This window comes from Bos taurus, chromosome 7 (genome assembly GCF_002263795.3).
Source record: "Bos taurus isolate L1 Dominette 01449 registration number 42190680 breed Hereford chromosome 7, ARS-UCD2.0, whole genome shotgun sequence".
In the NCBI taxonomy this organism is placed as follows: domain Eukaryota; kingdom Metazoa; phylum Chordata; class Mammalia; order Artiodactyla; family Bovidae; genus Bos; species Bos taurus.
In genome coordinates, this window is record NC_037334.1 from 9318278 (window position 1) to 9332831 (window position 14554).

Consider the following 14554-nt stretch of genomic DNA (forward strand, 5'->3'; position numbering starts at 1 on the left):
CAGCCATAAAAGAATGAAATACTGATACATGCTACAACATGGATGAAACTTGGAAACATTATGCTAGGTGAAAGAAGCTAAACATTCAGGTCATATATCTTTAATTCTATTTATACAAAATTTCCAGCATGGCAAATTCATAGAGAAAGAAAACAAATCAGTGGTTGGCAGGTACCAGGGGAACAGAGGATTGAGGAGTGCTTGCTTAGTGGCTACAGTTTTTACTTTGGGAGAGTTGAAGTTATTTTATAAATAGAGGTTATGATTACAACCTTGCTGCTGCTGCTAAGTTGCTTCAGTCGTGTCTGACTGTGCGACCCCATAGACGGAGCACACCAGGCTCCCCCGTCCCTGGGATTCTCCAGGCAAGAACACTGGAGTGGGTTGCAATTTCCTTCTCCAATGCATGAAAGTGAAAAGTGAAAGTGAAGTTGCTCGGTTGTGTCCGACTCTTAGTGACCCCATGGACTGCAGGCCAACAGGCTCCTCCATCCATGGGACTCTCCAGGCAAGAGTACTGGAGTGGGGTGCCATTGCTTTCTCCGATTACAACCTTATAATGTACTAAATGCTACTAGATTTTACACTTTGATTAAAATTGTGAACTTTAGTGTCCATCAGTGGAGGAATGGGATAAAAAGATGTGATGATTATGTAGAATAGAATATTAATCTACCACAGCAAAGAATGAAATTCTGCCATTTGCAACATTGTAGATGGACCTAGAGAGTATTATGCTTAGTGAAATAAGCCAGATAAAGACAAATACTGTATATCATTTCTATGTGAAATATAAAAATAATATAAACCAATATATGCAAAACAGAAACAGATTCATTGATATTGAAAAGAAACTAGTGGTTATCAAAAGGGAGATGGTAGGGTGTAAGGGCAAGCTAGGGTTATGGGATTAATAAGTGCAAACTGCTATGGCAACCCACTCCAGTGTTCTTGCCTGGAGAATCCCAGGGATGGGGGAGCCTGGTGGGCTTCCATCTATGGGGTCCCACAGAGTCGGACACGGCTGAAGCAACTTAGCATCAGCAGCAGCAGCTATGTTTAAAATAGATAAGCAACAGGGATATATTGTTTAGGATAAGGAATATAGCCATTGTCCTGTAAGAACTTGTAATCAAGTGTATTCTGTAAAAATACCAAATTACTATGCTGCACTCCTGAAACTACTATAAATAAAAATAAATTTTAAAAAAATACATAAATAATTGTGCTAAACAAAACAAATACTCAATTGAAACAGATTATACCTACATGACAAATAACATGAGAAAGTTATGTTATTCCAAATTAAAAATTTTCCCTTTTGTAACCATTTCTATTTTGTCTTAAACTTTTCATTATCATTATTTTTATGCTTATAATTTATTTACAATGAAAGTGTATATTGTATATAATTTTATTCATTTATGTTTTTCTTACTGAGGTATAATTGACAGGTATAGTGACTCCATACTTGAATATATTGCAAAACAATCACCACAAAAACTAGCTAAAATCTGTCATCATACAGAGTTCCAAATTTTTCTGTGGTAAGTCCTTTTAAGATGTACTTTCATAGCAATTTAAAATACACAGTACAGTACTATTAACTATAGTTACCATGTTGTACATTCCAGTAACTTATTTTTAACTGGAAGCTTGTACCTTTTGACTTCTTTACACCATTTCCTGTACTGCTATCCTTGTCTCTGGCAATCACCAATCTGTTCTCTATGTTGATGACCTTGGTGTTTGTATAGTTTTTTGAAAGTGTTAGTGGCTCAGTTGTGTCTGACTCTGCAACCCACAGACTGTAGACTGCAAGGCTCCTCTGCCCATGGGATTCTCCAGAAAATAGTACTGGAGTGGGTTGCCGTTCCCTTCTCCAAGGGAACTTCCTGACTCAGCAATCAAGCTCAGGTCTCCTGCATTGCAGGCTGACTCTACCATCTGAACCATTAGAGAAACCAGGGTATTTGTCTTCCTCTGTCTTATTGTTTTGCTTAGCACAATAATTTATTTATTTTTAAAAATTTATTTTTGTTTATGAGGTCAACTTGAAATACAACCCTGGTCACTGGGCTCTAGTGAGGTTGGGAAAGGAATGAACCAGGAATGAGCAGAGCAGGAGCCTGGAGGCTGTTCCAGGTAATTACCTGTGCCTGAAGGTGAACTGAAGTGCAGTGATTCATTGTTCAGGGACTTGCTCAGTCCTCTCAAGACAGTTTCCAGGCCAATGAGCAGGTTAGAGGCCACAAGGTGCTGTTCTGAGTTGGGCAAGGTTTCTAGGTCCCGGGGGGCCTCCAGCATTTCATCCACCCCCTGTATGAGGTTCTGTGGAGATAAGGACACAGAGCCAGTAGATCACACACCTGAGAGGTTGTATGAAGCCATTACCCACTCACTCACAGAAAACAGAGATTGGAAACTGTTTGAGGGATAAAGGCAGTGCCAGGTAGGATTCTTTGGGTGGTCTTTGCATCTGGAATCCAGCCATTCAGAGGTCAATCTTGTACATGAATGCCAAGGATGATGCAAACCTAATATTCAGGGGCTGCAAGATTAAAGGTTTTTAAAAGGTGCATGTGGGAGTGACTACACATGGCAGGGCCTCGGAGCAGTGCACCATTATGTTGAAATATCTCCTCCTGGACCAGATTTTCCCACAGGACCTGTGGGAAGCCTCCACCTGCCTCCCTGGGTCCTACCCTTACCTGGATAGTGTCCTGGACAGGGACTGACTCCACATTTTCACTAAGATTCTGGACTCTGTTGAAGAAGCAGGAGAGCATCTGGGGGGGAAGAATATGAGGAGGTTAGAACTTGGGGGAAATAGGTGGGCTATATGGAGGGATTTCCTGTTGTGTGTTGTCTGCTGGGCCACTCACCGAGCTGTTGATACTTGAGGGTGCGGTCCAGGTGTGGATGGAGATCTCTGCAGGGAACAGTACGGTAGATCATTAGGGGTGAGAGCATTTGTGTGTGTGTATGTTGTGAGTGGGATCTGTGGTCAGGTCAGGCCAGGTACCATCCCAGACATTAATCCCTGAATATTTGGTTCCTCAGAATAACAGTTTAAGAAGAACCATGAACGTAAGAATGAATCAAAAAGAAGGAACAGAATGCTCGATCCTGTATATTCTGATTAGGGAACCAAAGACTTTATGGCTTCACAGGACTCATAACATCATGATGAGTCAGGGCAGCTGTCTGGTCCCCCCAGATCAGAGTCCTCATCTCTGGACCTAAGGGTTTCCCTTCTAAGGCCCCAGACCCAGGTGGAGGGTCTTCAGTAAGACAGAACAAGATATAGGAGGGATGCACAACTGAGGGATTCAAATTCAACCTCTAACTGGGCATTGAGACTTCTTCCTGTCTTCTTAGATAGTGGCAGTCACTGGAGACCTGTCTTAAATGTTGATGAGATGAGATGGAATTGAGTGCAGGATAGTGGAAATGGGGTGTGAGGAGGGGAGGATATGAGGATCTGGAATTCCTCAACCTGACAAGTGTGCTCCTAGGAATGAGCTGGGACTAGCAGCCATATCTCTTCTCCATGTTCAGGAGTTTACAAATCTCCATGAGACACACATACAAATGCATCAAAGAAACTCTGGGAATACCTCTAGAGTGACAGAAAGACTGAACATCAGTCAAATACCTTTTTTGATAACAAAATCTGATAAAATCTACTTTTATAAAAAATATTAAGTAACACATGGATACTTGGAAAACAAAGATAATTTAAAACATAAAAAAAGAAGAAAGAAAGAAAATCACTCTTATGTCCATTACACAGATCCCTGGAAATTTCTTCAAAATTTTTTTCTCATCATATTGCATATATTCAGAATATTTTTCTTTAGTAGCAATAAATGTCCATCAAAAACTATTATCAGTAGACAAGGATTATTTCTTGTAAAAACTGTATAATTCTCCCCTACTTTTTAGTATTGTGGTAAAATTCATAAAACATAAAATGTACCATCTTATTAACTTTTTAAGCAATACAATTTCCCTTATGATTCTATATTGTTGAAAATGAAGTCTTTAAATTTTAGATCTGGATCTTGGTTCTATGACCCTACTAAATGTGTGACTTTGGATATATAACTTAAGCTCTTTGGGCCCAAATATGATTATTGAAAAAAAGATTCTGTCTTGAAAATGTAAAACTCCTAGAATAAAATATGACAGTTAGGCAAAGTGGGAGAAGGTGGGGAAAAAAATCTAAGTGTGCTAGCATCCTGGGTCTGCTGTGAGGATTGATGTGGGAAACCACAATGGTCAGTGGGGAGGAGTTTCTGGTGAGCTTGAGATAGTGAGAAAGCCTGAGCTTCCTCCTGGGAGTTTCTTTCCTTCTGTCGGTCCATTTATTCCCCCCCCCTTTCTTTTTGCCATAATAATAATAATAGTGTAACACTATGAATGATGATAATAGCTCTCATGTGTTGACAATTTTCTCTGCACTAAGGTCCATCTAGTCAAGACTATGGTTTTTCCAGTGGTCATGTATGGATGTGAAAGTTGGACTATAAAGAAAGCTGAGCACCGAAGAATTGATGCTTTTGAACTGTGGTTTTGGAGAAGACTCTTGAGAGTCCCTTGGACTGCAAGGAGATCCAACCAGTCCATCCTAAAGGAAATCAGTCCTGGGTGTTCATTGGAAGGACTGATGTTGAAGCTGAAACTCTGATACTTTGGCCACCTGATGGGAAGAGCTGACTCATTGGAAAAGATCCTGATGCTGGGAAAGATTGAGGGCAGGAGGAGAAGGGGACAGCAGAGGATGAGATGTTGGGTGGCATTACTGACTCAATGGACATAGGTTTGGGTGGACTCTGGCAGTTGGTGATGGACAAGGAGGCCTGGCGTGCTGTGGTTCATGGGTTCACAAAGAGTTGGACATGACTGAGCAACTGAATTGAACTGAACTGAAACTTTAGCTTTTCTTAACTAAGGTAAATATTAAATCTAAGTTCATCCATATGGGGTAGGTACAATGACTACCTTTGGTTTACAGACTAGCAAATAATGCACAGAGAGGAAAACAACTTCCTAACTGTCAAAGAGCCTGTGTCATAGCCCAGCTCTGCTGTGTCGGCTCTCAGCCCTCTTCCAACTGATCATGAAAACAAGATTACCAACTCCCCTCATACTTTCCTGTGCTGTCACTTTTATGTTATGCTTGTTAAAATACTTTTGAGCTGCTCCAATGGCTGAGGGCTCTGGAGGTCCCATTGTGTCCTCCCACAATCTCTATATACCACCCCCAAGCATATGCCACCCACAAGTTAATGCCACCCCCAAGCCTCTGTACCATCACAAGTCTCTGAGCGGCTGGTGATGACTTCCCCAGTTGAAGATGTGAATCCTGGAATGCAGCGACAGGTGTTGGCATCAACACATTTGGAGTTTGGAGGGCACCACCGAGCACAACGAGTTATGATAGAGGCTGTGTGGATGAAGATCATGGTCAGAAGACCCAAGAAACTGAGGAAGTCAGCTTCATGCTAGAGGCCCGATAGTAGAGGAGGGGAGGAAAGTGTTGAATGGCTGCCACTAGAAGTGAAAAGCCTCAGAAAACTCTGGACGTAATGGGGAAGAGTAACAGCTGTTAGTATCCTTAGAGGATACTCTTGCAGAATAAACCTCCTTTCCCAATTTTATTGGTGAGAGGACCCAGACCATGGCATACACTCTCAAGCTTATGTCACCAATGGAGCTGGGTGCAGAGACTCACTTTTAAGGTTCTGGACTGCAGTGTTCATTGTCTTCAGCAGTAGTAGATTCAGTTCTGTGGCAGAAAGACAGAGATGACAAAGAGGAGAGAGTTGAGCTCTAATTGCAACCACTGTACCCGTGGCCTTTGCCTTCTTACTGGATGGCTCTGGCTCTATAGCCCATCACTCTGAGCAACATTACTGAGGCTCCTGTACTTTACTTGGAATCAAGGAATCAACACTTCCCCTCCATTTCTCAGGTCTCTTGAGGGATCAGTCACTGATAGACAGCCCCTGTGGAACCTCATGTGCTACACATTTGTAGAAAGAATAGTGCTCTCCCATCCATGCTAGCTCAGACTCTAACTCCATGAAGCTGGTCCAAGACCCATCCCTGAGCCAGGACCATCAATAAGCTTTCAGGAAGGGGTGAGGCGTGTAAAGATGATGCCAGAACAGGCCAGAGGCTCCTGGACACTGGGGACCAGACTGGGGATACAATGGAGGTCTACTTCCATCCATGCAGACTTGGTGTTGTGAGGATCCACTTCCTGTACCCTTGGAAGGCGTTTTCCAAACTGAAATGAAATGGTAAGACTCATCATCTGAGTGAGGCCAGCTTTGTGGGAGGGCTGGGTGGCTGAAGAAGGAAGCAGGTGCTGATGGATGAGGAGTGGCTGGTGTTTCTGTCTTCTTTGTCCTGGGCATCCAGCTAGGGATGCAAACTTGTGGGCTCCTTCTGTGCAAGGCTCAAGTGGTCTGAGTCAATGTAGGGCCTTTGTTGACCTCCTAAGTAGAGAGTTGGGCCAGGACAATGAAGCCCAGTGACACTCTCTCTTTCCATCTATGCCAAATGGGAGCCACTTTGAGTATATGTGGTGTGGTTCATGTCATCTACCCATTCTGACATAACATCCTCCCGGTCCCAGTCATTTGAGTTTCCCATAGGCTTGTTAATAGAAATTATTGGTCAGGGGCATGGTGGATACTTGCATAGTGAAATAGACAAAGGCTGAGTGGCCAAGGAACTGGGTAAGGTTACCCAGGGACAGGGCTGGCTGGGGAAGATGGGACCACCCTTGAATATCCCCCTTCCAACATTTCTAGACAGAGTTCTCAGGTCCATCATTCCAGAAGAGTCTGAAAGGACCCCTAGCTTGCTCAAATCTGTATGGGATCCAGGTGAGAAAGGTCTCATCTTGGCAATTAATGATGAAGAATACAGATAATTTCCTGGGACTCATTGCACTGGACATCAACTCCTGAAATGTCTTGAATACCACTGTTCTGTTTATTTGAGAAAATAAGATGCCAAATGTCAAGGGGGCATCCAGTATTGAAGAAATGTCACTCTATGTGGGGTTCTGACCCTTGTGGTTTGGAGAGAGAGGGGATACCAGTAGGTGCTGAGAACAGACCTCTGTGGCCTAGAGTAAGTGGCCAAACTTAATGAATGAGGAAATGAAAGAAATGGGTTCCTTCTTACCAAAGGTTTTTGTAGTACACTCATTCTCAAATTCTTTTTGAGAAAGAGTTCTGTTTCCTTTGCATTGACGCTGTGTGTTGTTAAAGTTCTGGCAGTCTACATATATTCCACAGGACACTTTCCATGATGGTCCACACTTGTTGATATCTGGAACACAACAGGACAAAATGTCACCTCTCAAAGGTATGAATTCCATTGTGAATTCACATGGCACTCACCTCCGTCCTGATCTTGACACAAGACTGAACTAACTCAGCTCCTCATTAGCTCTTGTAGGGTTAGGCTGAACTAGCATCAGTTGCTCCAGAAAGCTGGCTTACTGTTCTGCTCATCCCTGCTCTCTGACTATCTGCATGTACCTTGATTCAAACACTCTGCTGTGTCATATGGGGACTGGAAGGAGGTCTGCCTCCCCGCTGCAGGCCTTTTGGGGTAGACAGAAAAAATTACTTGGTTCTGGACCATATTCTTGGTTGCTGTTTGCATCATCAGGGACATGCATTTGAGCTCAAGTCATTCCTAACTGTGAGTGACAGTGACACTGAAGGCTTCCCAAGATGCTGAGGAAATGGAGGCAGTCATGGCTGGGGAATTGTCCAGAGTGATATCCATCATTTACAGCTGAGGTTAGGGGTAGGTGATCAGACTCTTACACATTGATGCCCTCAACCTCCACTTTAGTCATAGCAGTCCTAGTACACCCTACAATCTTCATCAAGCACTCCCCCAGCTCTCATGTTAAGACTTCTTGAGATTCCCCAGGATGTCTCTAGGGGAGACTTGCTCTCTCCACTTCTGTAGAAATCACATTTTATCAGAGCCTGTTATGCATAGGAAAGAGGAAGCAGCTCACAGCTGAGTCACTGCAGGTGTTGTCTGGCATTTTACCTCTCCCTGTTCCTAAACTTAGGAGGAAAGGTGCCCATGAGCCAGGTCCCCTTGGAATAGGTCAGGGAACCATAGAGCAAGTGCTGGACACCAATGCTAAAACAACAGCAACTTAGTAAAAATTCAGAAATAGAATGTTTGGCTCTTGTACATATATGATCTCCTTCCAGTCAGGGGGCCAAAGACGTTTAAAGCCTGGAAGGACTCACACGGTCATGATCAGTCAGGGTAGACAACTGGTCTTTCCCAGGTCAGAGTTTCTTATCCAGAATTTTGACATTCCCTTCTAAGGCCCCAGATCCAGGTTGTGGGTAGTATTAACATAAGGATATGAATGGAAGGGGGAGGGATGCACACCAGAGGAATTGTTGTTTGGCCCCCATCTGATCTCTGAGATTTCCTCCTCTCAGATGGAGACCCATATTAAAGGCTGAGGGATAGGGAGGAGTGAGTGGGGGCATATGGGAATGAGTGCTGGAAGGAGAAGACATGAGGATGGGAGACTCCTCAACCTGACAAGTGTAGTCCAAGGAAGGAGCTGGAATCCAGTTAAAGCATCAGCCAGATTTCCTCTCCATGTTCAAGAGTCTGCATATCTCCCTGAGACACACACATGCAAGTTCACAAAGGAATCTTTTGGATACTTCCAGGGTCAAGTAAGGGCTGTGCAGTAATTGCAACATCTTTTCCTTTCTTTGATAAAATTTACTTTCTCCCAAATTTTAAATAATACATCGATACTTACCTGTGGTGGATTCATTTTGATATTTGGCAAAACTAATACAATTATGTAAAGTTTAAAAATAAAATAAAATTAAAAAAAAATAAAATACACACCAGATTTCAAAGACCAAAAAAAGAAAAAAAAAACTTAAAAAAAAAAAAATAAAACAGGGAAAAAGTTAAAAAAAAAAAGGGGGGGGGGGAATCACCCAGAATTCTAGTATTCTAGAATATTGTAGATTTTTTCTTTTTTTTTTCACTCATTGTTTCAAATATGCTAGGAATAATTTATTTTATTACCAATAACTCAGATTATTTTGAGCAGATGAAGAATATTTCTTGATGAAAAATCATATAATTTTCTTTTCCCTCATTAAAAAAAATTGCAGTAAAATGTCCATAACAAAAGTTTTCATCTTAACTTTATGTTTAATAATTTCCTTTTGTTGTTCTATTTTTTTGAAGAATAAAAACTCCTTGGCTTTAGACATAGTCTGTTTATACTACCTTATTAGTTATAGAACTTTGGACATCACTCAATCTCTTTGAGGCTGAATTTGCTAATTACAAAAATCAGGCTACCTTGAAATCATAAAATTCATAGAAAAAACCATACTGTATAAGCTCCTTGACATTGGTCATGGTAATAACTTTTTTTTTGGATTTGACAGCAAAAGCAAAGCAACAAAAGCAAACTAGAGAGGTGGGACTCCATCAAACTACATAGCTCTGTACAGCAAAATGAAGTGAAATCACTCAGTCGTGTCCCACCTCATGGACTCTACAACCCATCGAATTCTCCAGGCCAGAATACTTGAGTGGGTAGCTGTTACCTTCTCCAGGGGATCTTCCCGACCCAAGGATCGAACCCAGGTCTCCCACATTGCATGCAGATTCTTTACCAGCTGAGTCACAAGGGAAGCCCAAGAATTTTGGAGTGGGTAGCCTATCCCTTCTCCAGAGGATCTTTCCGACTCAGGAATTGAACCGGGGTCTTTTGCATTGCAGGCAGATTCTTTACCAACTGAGCTATCAGGGAAGACTGTACAGCAAATGAATCTATCCAAAAAATGAAAAGAAAATCTACAATATTGGATAATAATTTACAAATCATACATACATAAGGGGTTAATATCCAAAATATATAAAGAACTCATATGACTCAATAGCAAAAAAAAAAAAAAAAGAACCAAATAAAGTGATTGAGTAAAAAATGGGTAGATGACTGAATAGATGTTTTTCCAAAGAAGACTACCAAATGGCCAACAGGTACATGGAAAGGTGTTCAACATCACCAATCAATGAAATGGAAATAAAAACCAGATATCACCTCACACTTGTTAGAATAACTATTATCAAAAAGACAAGACAGAACAAGTGTTAGTGATGATGTGGAGGAAAGGACTTTTTTCCATTGTTGGTATCAAATTTGCAGCCCCTATGGGACTGCTCACTTCCTTCATGCTTTCTTAAAATGTCTCCTTTCTTATTCTCAACAAAGTGCTTCTGTGCTGCCCTCAGAGCTGAATGCTGTAGATGTACCACAGCCTCTCCCCAAATCTGCCTGAGCATTTCCACCACCCCAAGGCTCTGTACCATGGCAACTCTTCAAGGGGCTGGTGAAGCTGTCCTCAGATGCAGAACTGAATCCTGGAATGCAGCGGCAGGCATCAGTGTTGACACATGGAGGGTTTGGAGGGCACCACCAAGCACAGGCTGTGAGGGAAGAAGCAGTGGGGATGGAGGTCAAGGAATTGTCAAGGAATGAACAAAGCCTGCTTCAGGCTGGTGATCTAATAATAGAGGAAGGGAAGGAATGGATGGGACGGCTTCCATTGGAAGTTATTTTTGTTTAGTTACTAAGTCATGTCTGACTATTTGTGACCCCATGGACTTTAGCCCACCAGACTCCAGGGGATTCTCCAAGCAAGAATGCTGGAGTGAGTTGCCATTTTCCTCCTCCAGGGGATCTTCATGATCTAGGAATTAAACCTGTGTCTCTTGCATTGGCAGGCACATTCTTTACCACTGAGTCAGCTGGGAAGCCCTTTCTTGGAATAGGAAGAGACAAAAATTTCTGAGCATGTTGGAGTGTGGAGGAATAGCTTCTCTTACATTCATAAAACTGTGTCTGGACCTTACATTCAGCATAAGCCTACTTTCTTATTCCTTTGTTGGTAAGAGGACACAAACCCCAGCATATGCTCCACAGCTTATGTCACTAATGGGGCTGGCTGAACAAACTTACGTTTCTTGTTCAAGGATATGGATTCCAACGGCAAAAACAGAAGAATCAAGAATCCTGGGGGCAGAAAAACAGAAAGATGACAGAGTAGAGTCACACTCAATTTCATCTCCTGTCCCCATAGCCATTGCCACCTGGGGATGTGTTTCTGGGCCCTGTATCCCTTAGCTTTCCAGTGGCATGTCATATTCTCGAGAACTCAGTCTTTCACCTGAGTCTTGGGTCTCCCTGAGGAGTCAGTCAGCAACGGACACAGTCCTCGCGGAAAAAACAGGTGCTACAGGTAAAGGACAGGCAATATATAGACCTACAGCTGATGTTAGCAACACATCTTTGAAATTCCAACCTCTTCCAGTGGAAGTGTTAAATTGTGGAGGAGAAAGTTCTTTAGATTGTTGTACCTAGGTTATTTGTTCTCTGACAGTGGCAGAAATCTGCTCTGAAGGTTTCTCTTTCAGGATCTCTCTTCATGTTTAACATACATGACACAGATGGGTATGGGTAGTAGAAATGAAACAGCCCTGAGTTGGAGCCCTAGCTCACAATTATATCAGCAGGGCATGGAGCCCTGGATCAGGAGACAGGGAGTTTAGAGCATGTGAGAAGTAAGAACTAAGGCAACTTCTAAGGTAGAAGAACTAAGGTAGAGTCAATATAACCTTGTTAAATGGCCTCTCCACATATAGCACCAATAACTTCTATGAAACTGAAAGAGTTAGTGGCTCAGTCATGTCTGACTCTTTGTGAGCCCAAGAACTGTAGCCCACAAGGTGACTCCTCTGTCCATGGAATTCTCCAGGCAAGAATACTAGAGTAGGTAGCCATTCCTTTCTCCAGGGCATCTTCCCCATCCAGGGATCAAATCTGGGACTCCTGCATTTCAGCAGATTCTTTACCATCTGAGCCACCAGGGAAGTCCAATGACTTCTAAACTTCCAAGTGAACTCCTGGTCCTGCTATAGTGTATCAAGAGCACAGCCTTTTTTCTTGATCTCCCAGTTTGGTCTGAGAAAATGAGTTACTGATCAAGTTTTCTGTTATGAAAATAACCCTTATATGTGGAATCTAAACAGAAATAATACAAATTAACTTACAAAACAGAAAGAGTCTCATAGACATAGATAATGAACTTATGGTTGCCGGGGGGGGTGGGGGGTGGGAAGAATGGAGGAAGGGATATTTAGGGAGTTGGGGATGGACATGTACACACTGCTACATTTGAAATGGATAACTAACAAGGACCTACTGCATAGCACAGGGAACTCTGCTCAATGTTATGTGGCAACCAGGATGGGAGGAATTTCGGGGGAGAATGGATACATGTACATGTAATGGTCGAGTCCCTTCACTGTTCACCTGAAACTATCACAACATTATTAATTGGACATATGTGTGTGTGTGTGTGTTAATCACTCAGACGTGTCTTACTCTTTGCAATCCCATGGACTGCAGCCCACCAGGCTCCTTTGTCCATGAAATTCTCCAGACAAAGATACTGGAGTGGACTGCCATTCTCTTCTCCAGGGGATCTTCTTGACCCAGGGATCAAACCCACATCTCATTATGTCTCCTGCATTGGTAGGCGGGTTCTTTACCTTCTGTGCTACCTGGAAAGCCCCTAATTGGCTACACTCCAATACAAAATGAAAGTTTAAAAAAAAATGAATAAAGAAAATAACTATGGATGCAAAGATAAAATTTACTCTTATAGGCAATATGTGGAGCACGTATTAGAGTCTGTTATCTTATCCATGGGAGCCAGTGAACCCTATTAAAATTTTTTACGATCTGTGAGTCTGCACAGAATTTTCCCCAAATGTGCCCAGAATTAAGAAAGTCATGTTTCACAAAGAAGATAAGAAATATGGCCATTCTCATAAAAAACAGAAAACAATTTACAAGCAATGAGGACAACATATAAGGAACATTTGACTTACTAGGTAACAGGTATTATTCTAAACAGTGAAGAAAATAAAGATTCATCAGAATTAAGCTGACCTTTCTGATACTGTTTTTTCACCAATTTACTATTGAAAGTGTTGGTCACTCAGTTGTGTCCAATTCTTTGCCTCCCCATAGGCTGCAGCCCACTAGGCTCCTTTGTCCATGGGATTTTCCAGGCAAGAATACTGGAGTGGTTTCCCTCAAATCATTCCATCCCACATAAAGCCTATAGATTAAGTAATGGTGTTTTTCTTATGCCATTAGAATTTTCACATAGGTTGGTTTTATACTCTTCTGAAAAAAAAAAAAAGTTTACCATGCTTGTCTCAGCCATAGTACCCAGATATTTTGTCAAACACTAGTCTAGATGCTGCTGCAGAGTTTTGTTTTGCTTTTTAAAAATGAGATTAACATTTAAGGCAGGGCTTCCCAGGTCACTCAGTGGTAAAGAATCTGCCTGCCTAGCAGGAGATGCGGGTTCAGCCTCTGGGCTGGGAAGATCACCTGGAGAAGAAATTAGCAACTTGCTCCAGTGTTTTTGTCTGGGAGATCCTATGTACAGAGAAGCCTGGTGGATTACAGTCCATCGGGTCCCAAAGAATCTGAGATGACTTTGGGATTAAACATGCATGCACACACACATTTAAATCCATAGACTTTGAGTAAAGCAGATTACTCTCCATTATATAGGTGATCCTTTTTCAAACAGTTGAAAACCTTATAGTAAAAAGACTGACCTCACTGAGGAAGAGAGAATTCTTCCAGATTGCATTTGGACTTGAGAAGCAGCATTAGGTCTTCCCAAGGTTTCCAGCCTGGCTCCCTGTCCTGTTGATTTTGAACTTTCCAACCTCCGCAGTCCCATGAACCAGTTCCTTCAATAAACCCCTTTCTCTTTCCTTCTCTCTAAACATTCCAGTGAATTCTCTTTCTCAGGAAAACCTGGACTAATACAGGTGGCAAAACGAGATGTCTTTAAGTCTCCAATTTGCCCAGAAGTAAGTTTGACCAGTTTTCTCCTTTGAAACTTACTATCAGTGTGCTAATATCCTTAAAATTTCTACTTGTCTATCCCTTATAGAGATAGTAGGAAAGCAAGTTAAATATCAAGGATGAAAGAAAGAAGAGAATATTTGCAGACGGATAGAGTCCCCAAACAGCTCTATTTGTCTATACCCCGTGTTATCATTCTACACACCTGGAAGCAACCTTAGATAGCCGTTTTTCATGATGTAGAGACCAGCAAGTTCAGCCACGGAAGACATCTGATCTTGGTCTGTGCGTGTTGAAAAGACTTCTTGTTTTAAGTGTTACTTGCACTTTGAATAAGTTGACTGAGAAAAATGCTGATCTGGATTCTTTCTTCCCTTTTAATCTGCCCTATGATTAGCTTCTTAGAAACTGCAGTTCTGTTTTTAAACTATGTGCATGGTATTTATACTGAATTAGTATTTGGGCTTCCCTTGTGGCTCAACTGATAAAGAATCTGCCTGCAATGTAGGAGACCCCGATTCGATTCCTGGGTCGGGAAAATCCACTGGAGAAGGG

General features: G+C 42.0%; 1 protein-coding gene across 1 annotated transcript in view; it reads right to left on the minus strand.

Moving 5' to 3' along the window:
* Positions 1–14306, minus strand: part of LOC107131239 (adhesion G protein-coupled receptor E2-like) — a 66021-nt gene extending 51715 nt beyond the window's left edge. The window contains exons 1-9 of the mRNA XM_015471937.3: positions 14205–14306; positions 11066–11119; positions 10414–10533; positions 7207–7353; positions 5741–5794; positions 5318–5452; positions 2886–2932; positions 2712–2789; positions 2154–2331 (exon numbers count right to left, since the gene is read on the minus strand). Coding sequence (XP_015327423.3) covers positions 2154–2331; positions 2712–2789; positions 2886–2932; positions 5318–5452; positions 5741–5794; positions 7207–7353; positions 10414–10533; positions 11066–11119; positions 14205–14271 — 880 coding nt within the window. The 5' untranslated portion in view covers positions 14272–14306. The remainder of the gene's footprint in view (positions 1–2153; positions 2332–2711; positions 2790–2885; positions 2933–5317; positions 5453–5740; positions 5795–7206; positions 7354–10413; positions 10534–11065; positions 11120–14204) is intronic.
* Between the last annotated feature and the right edge of the window lie 248 nt (positions 14307–14554).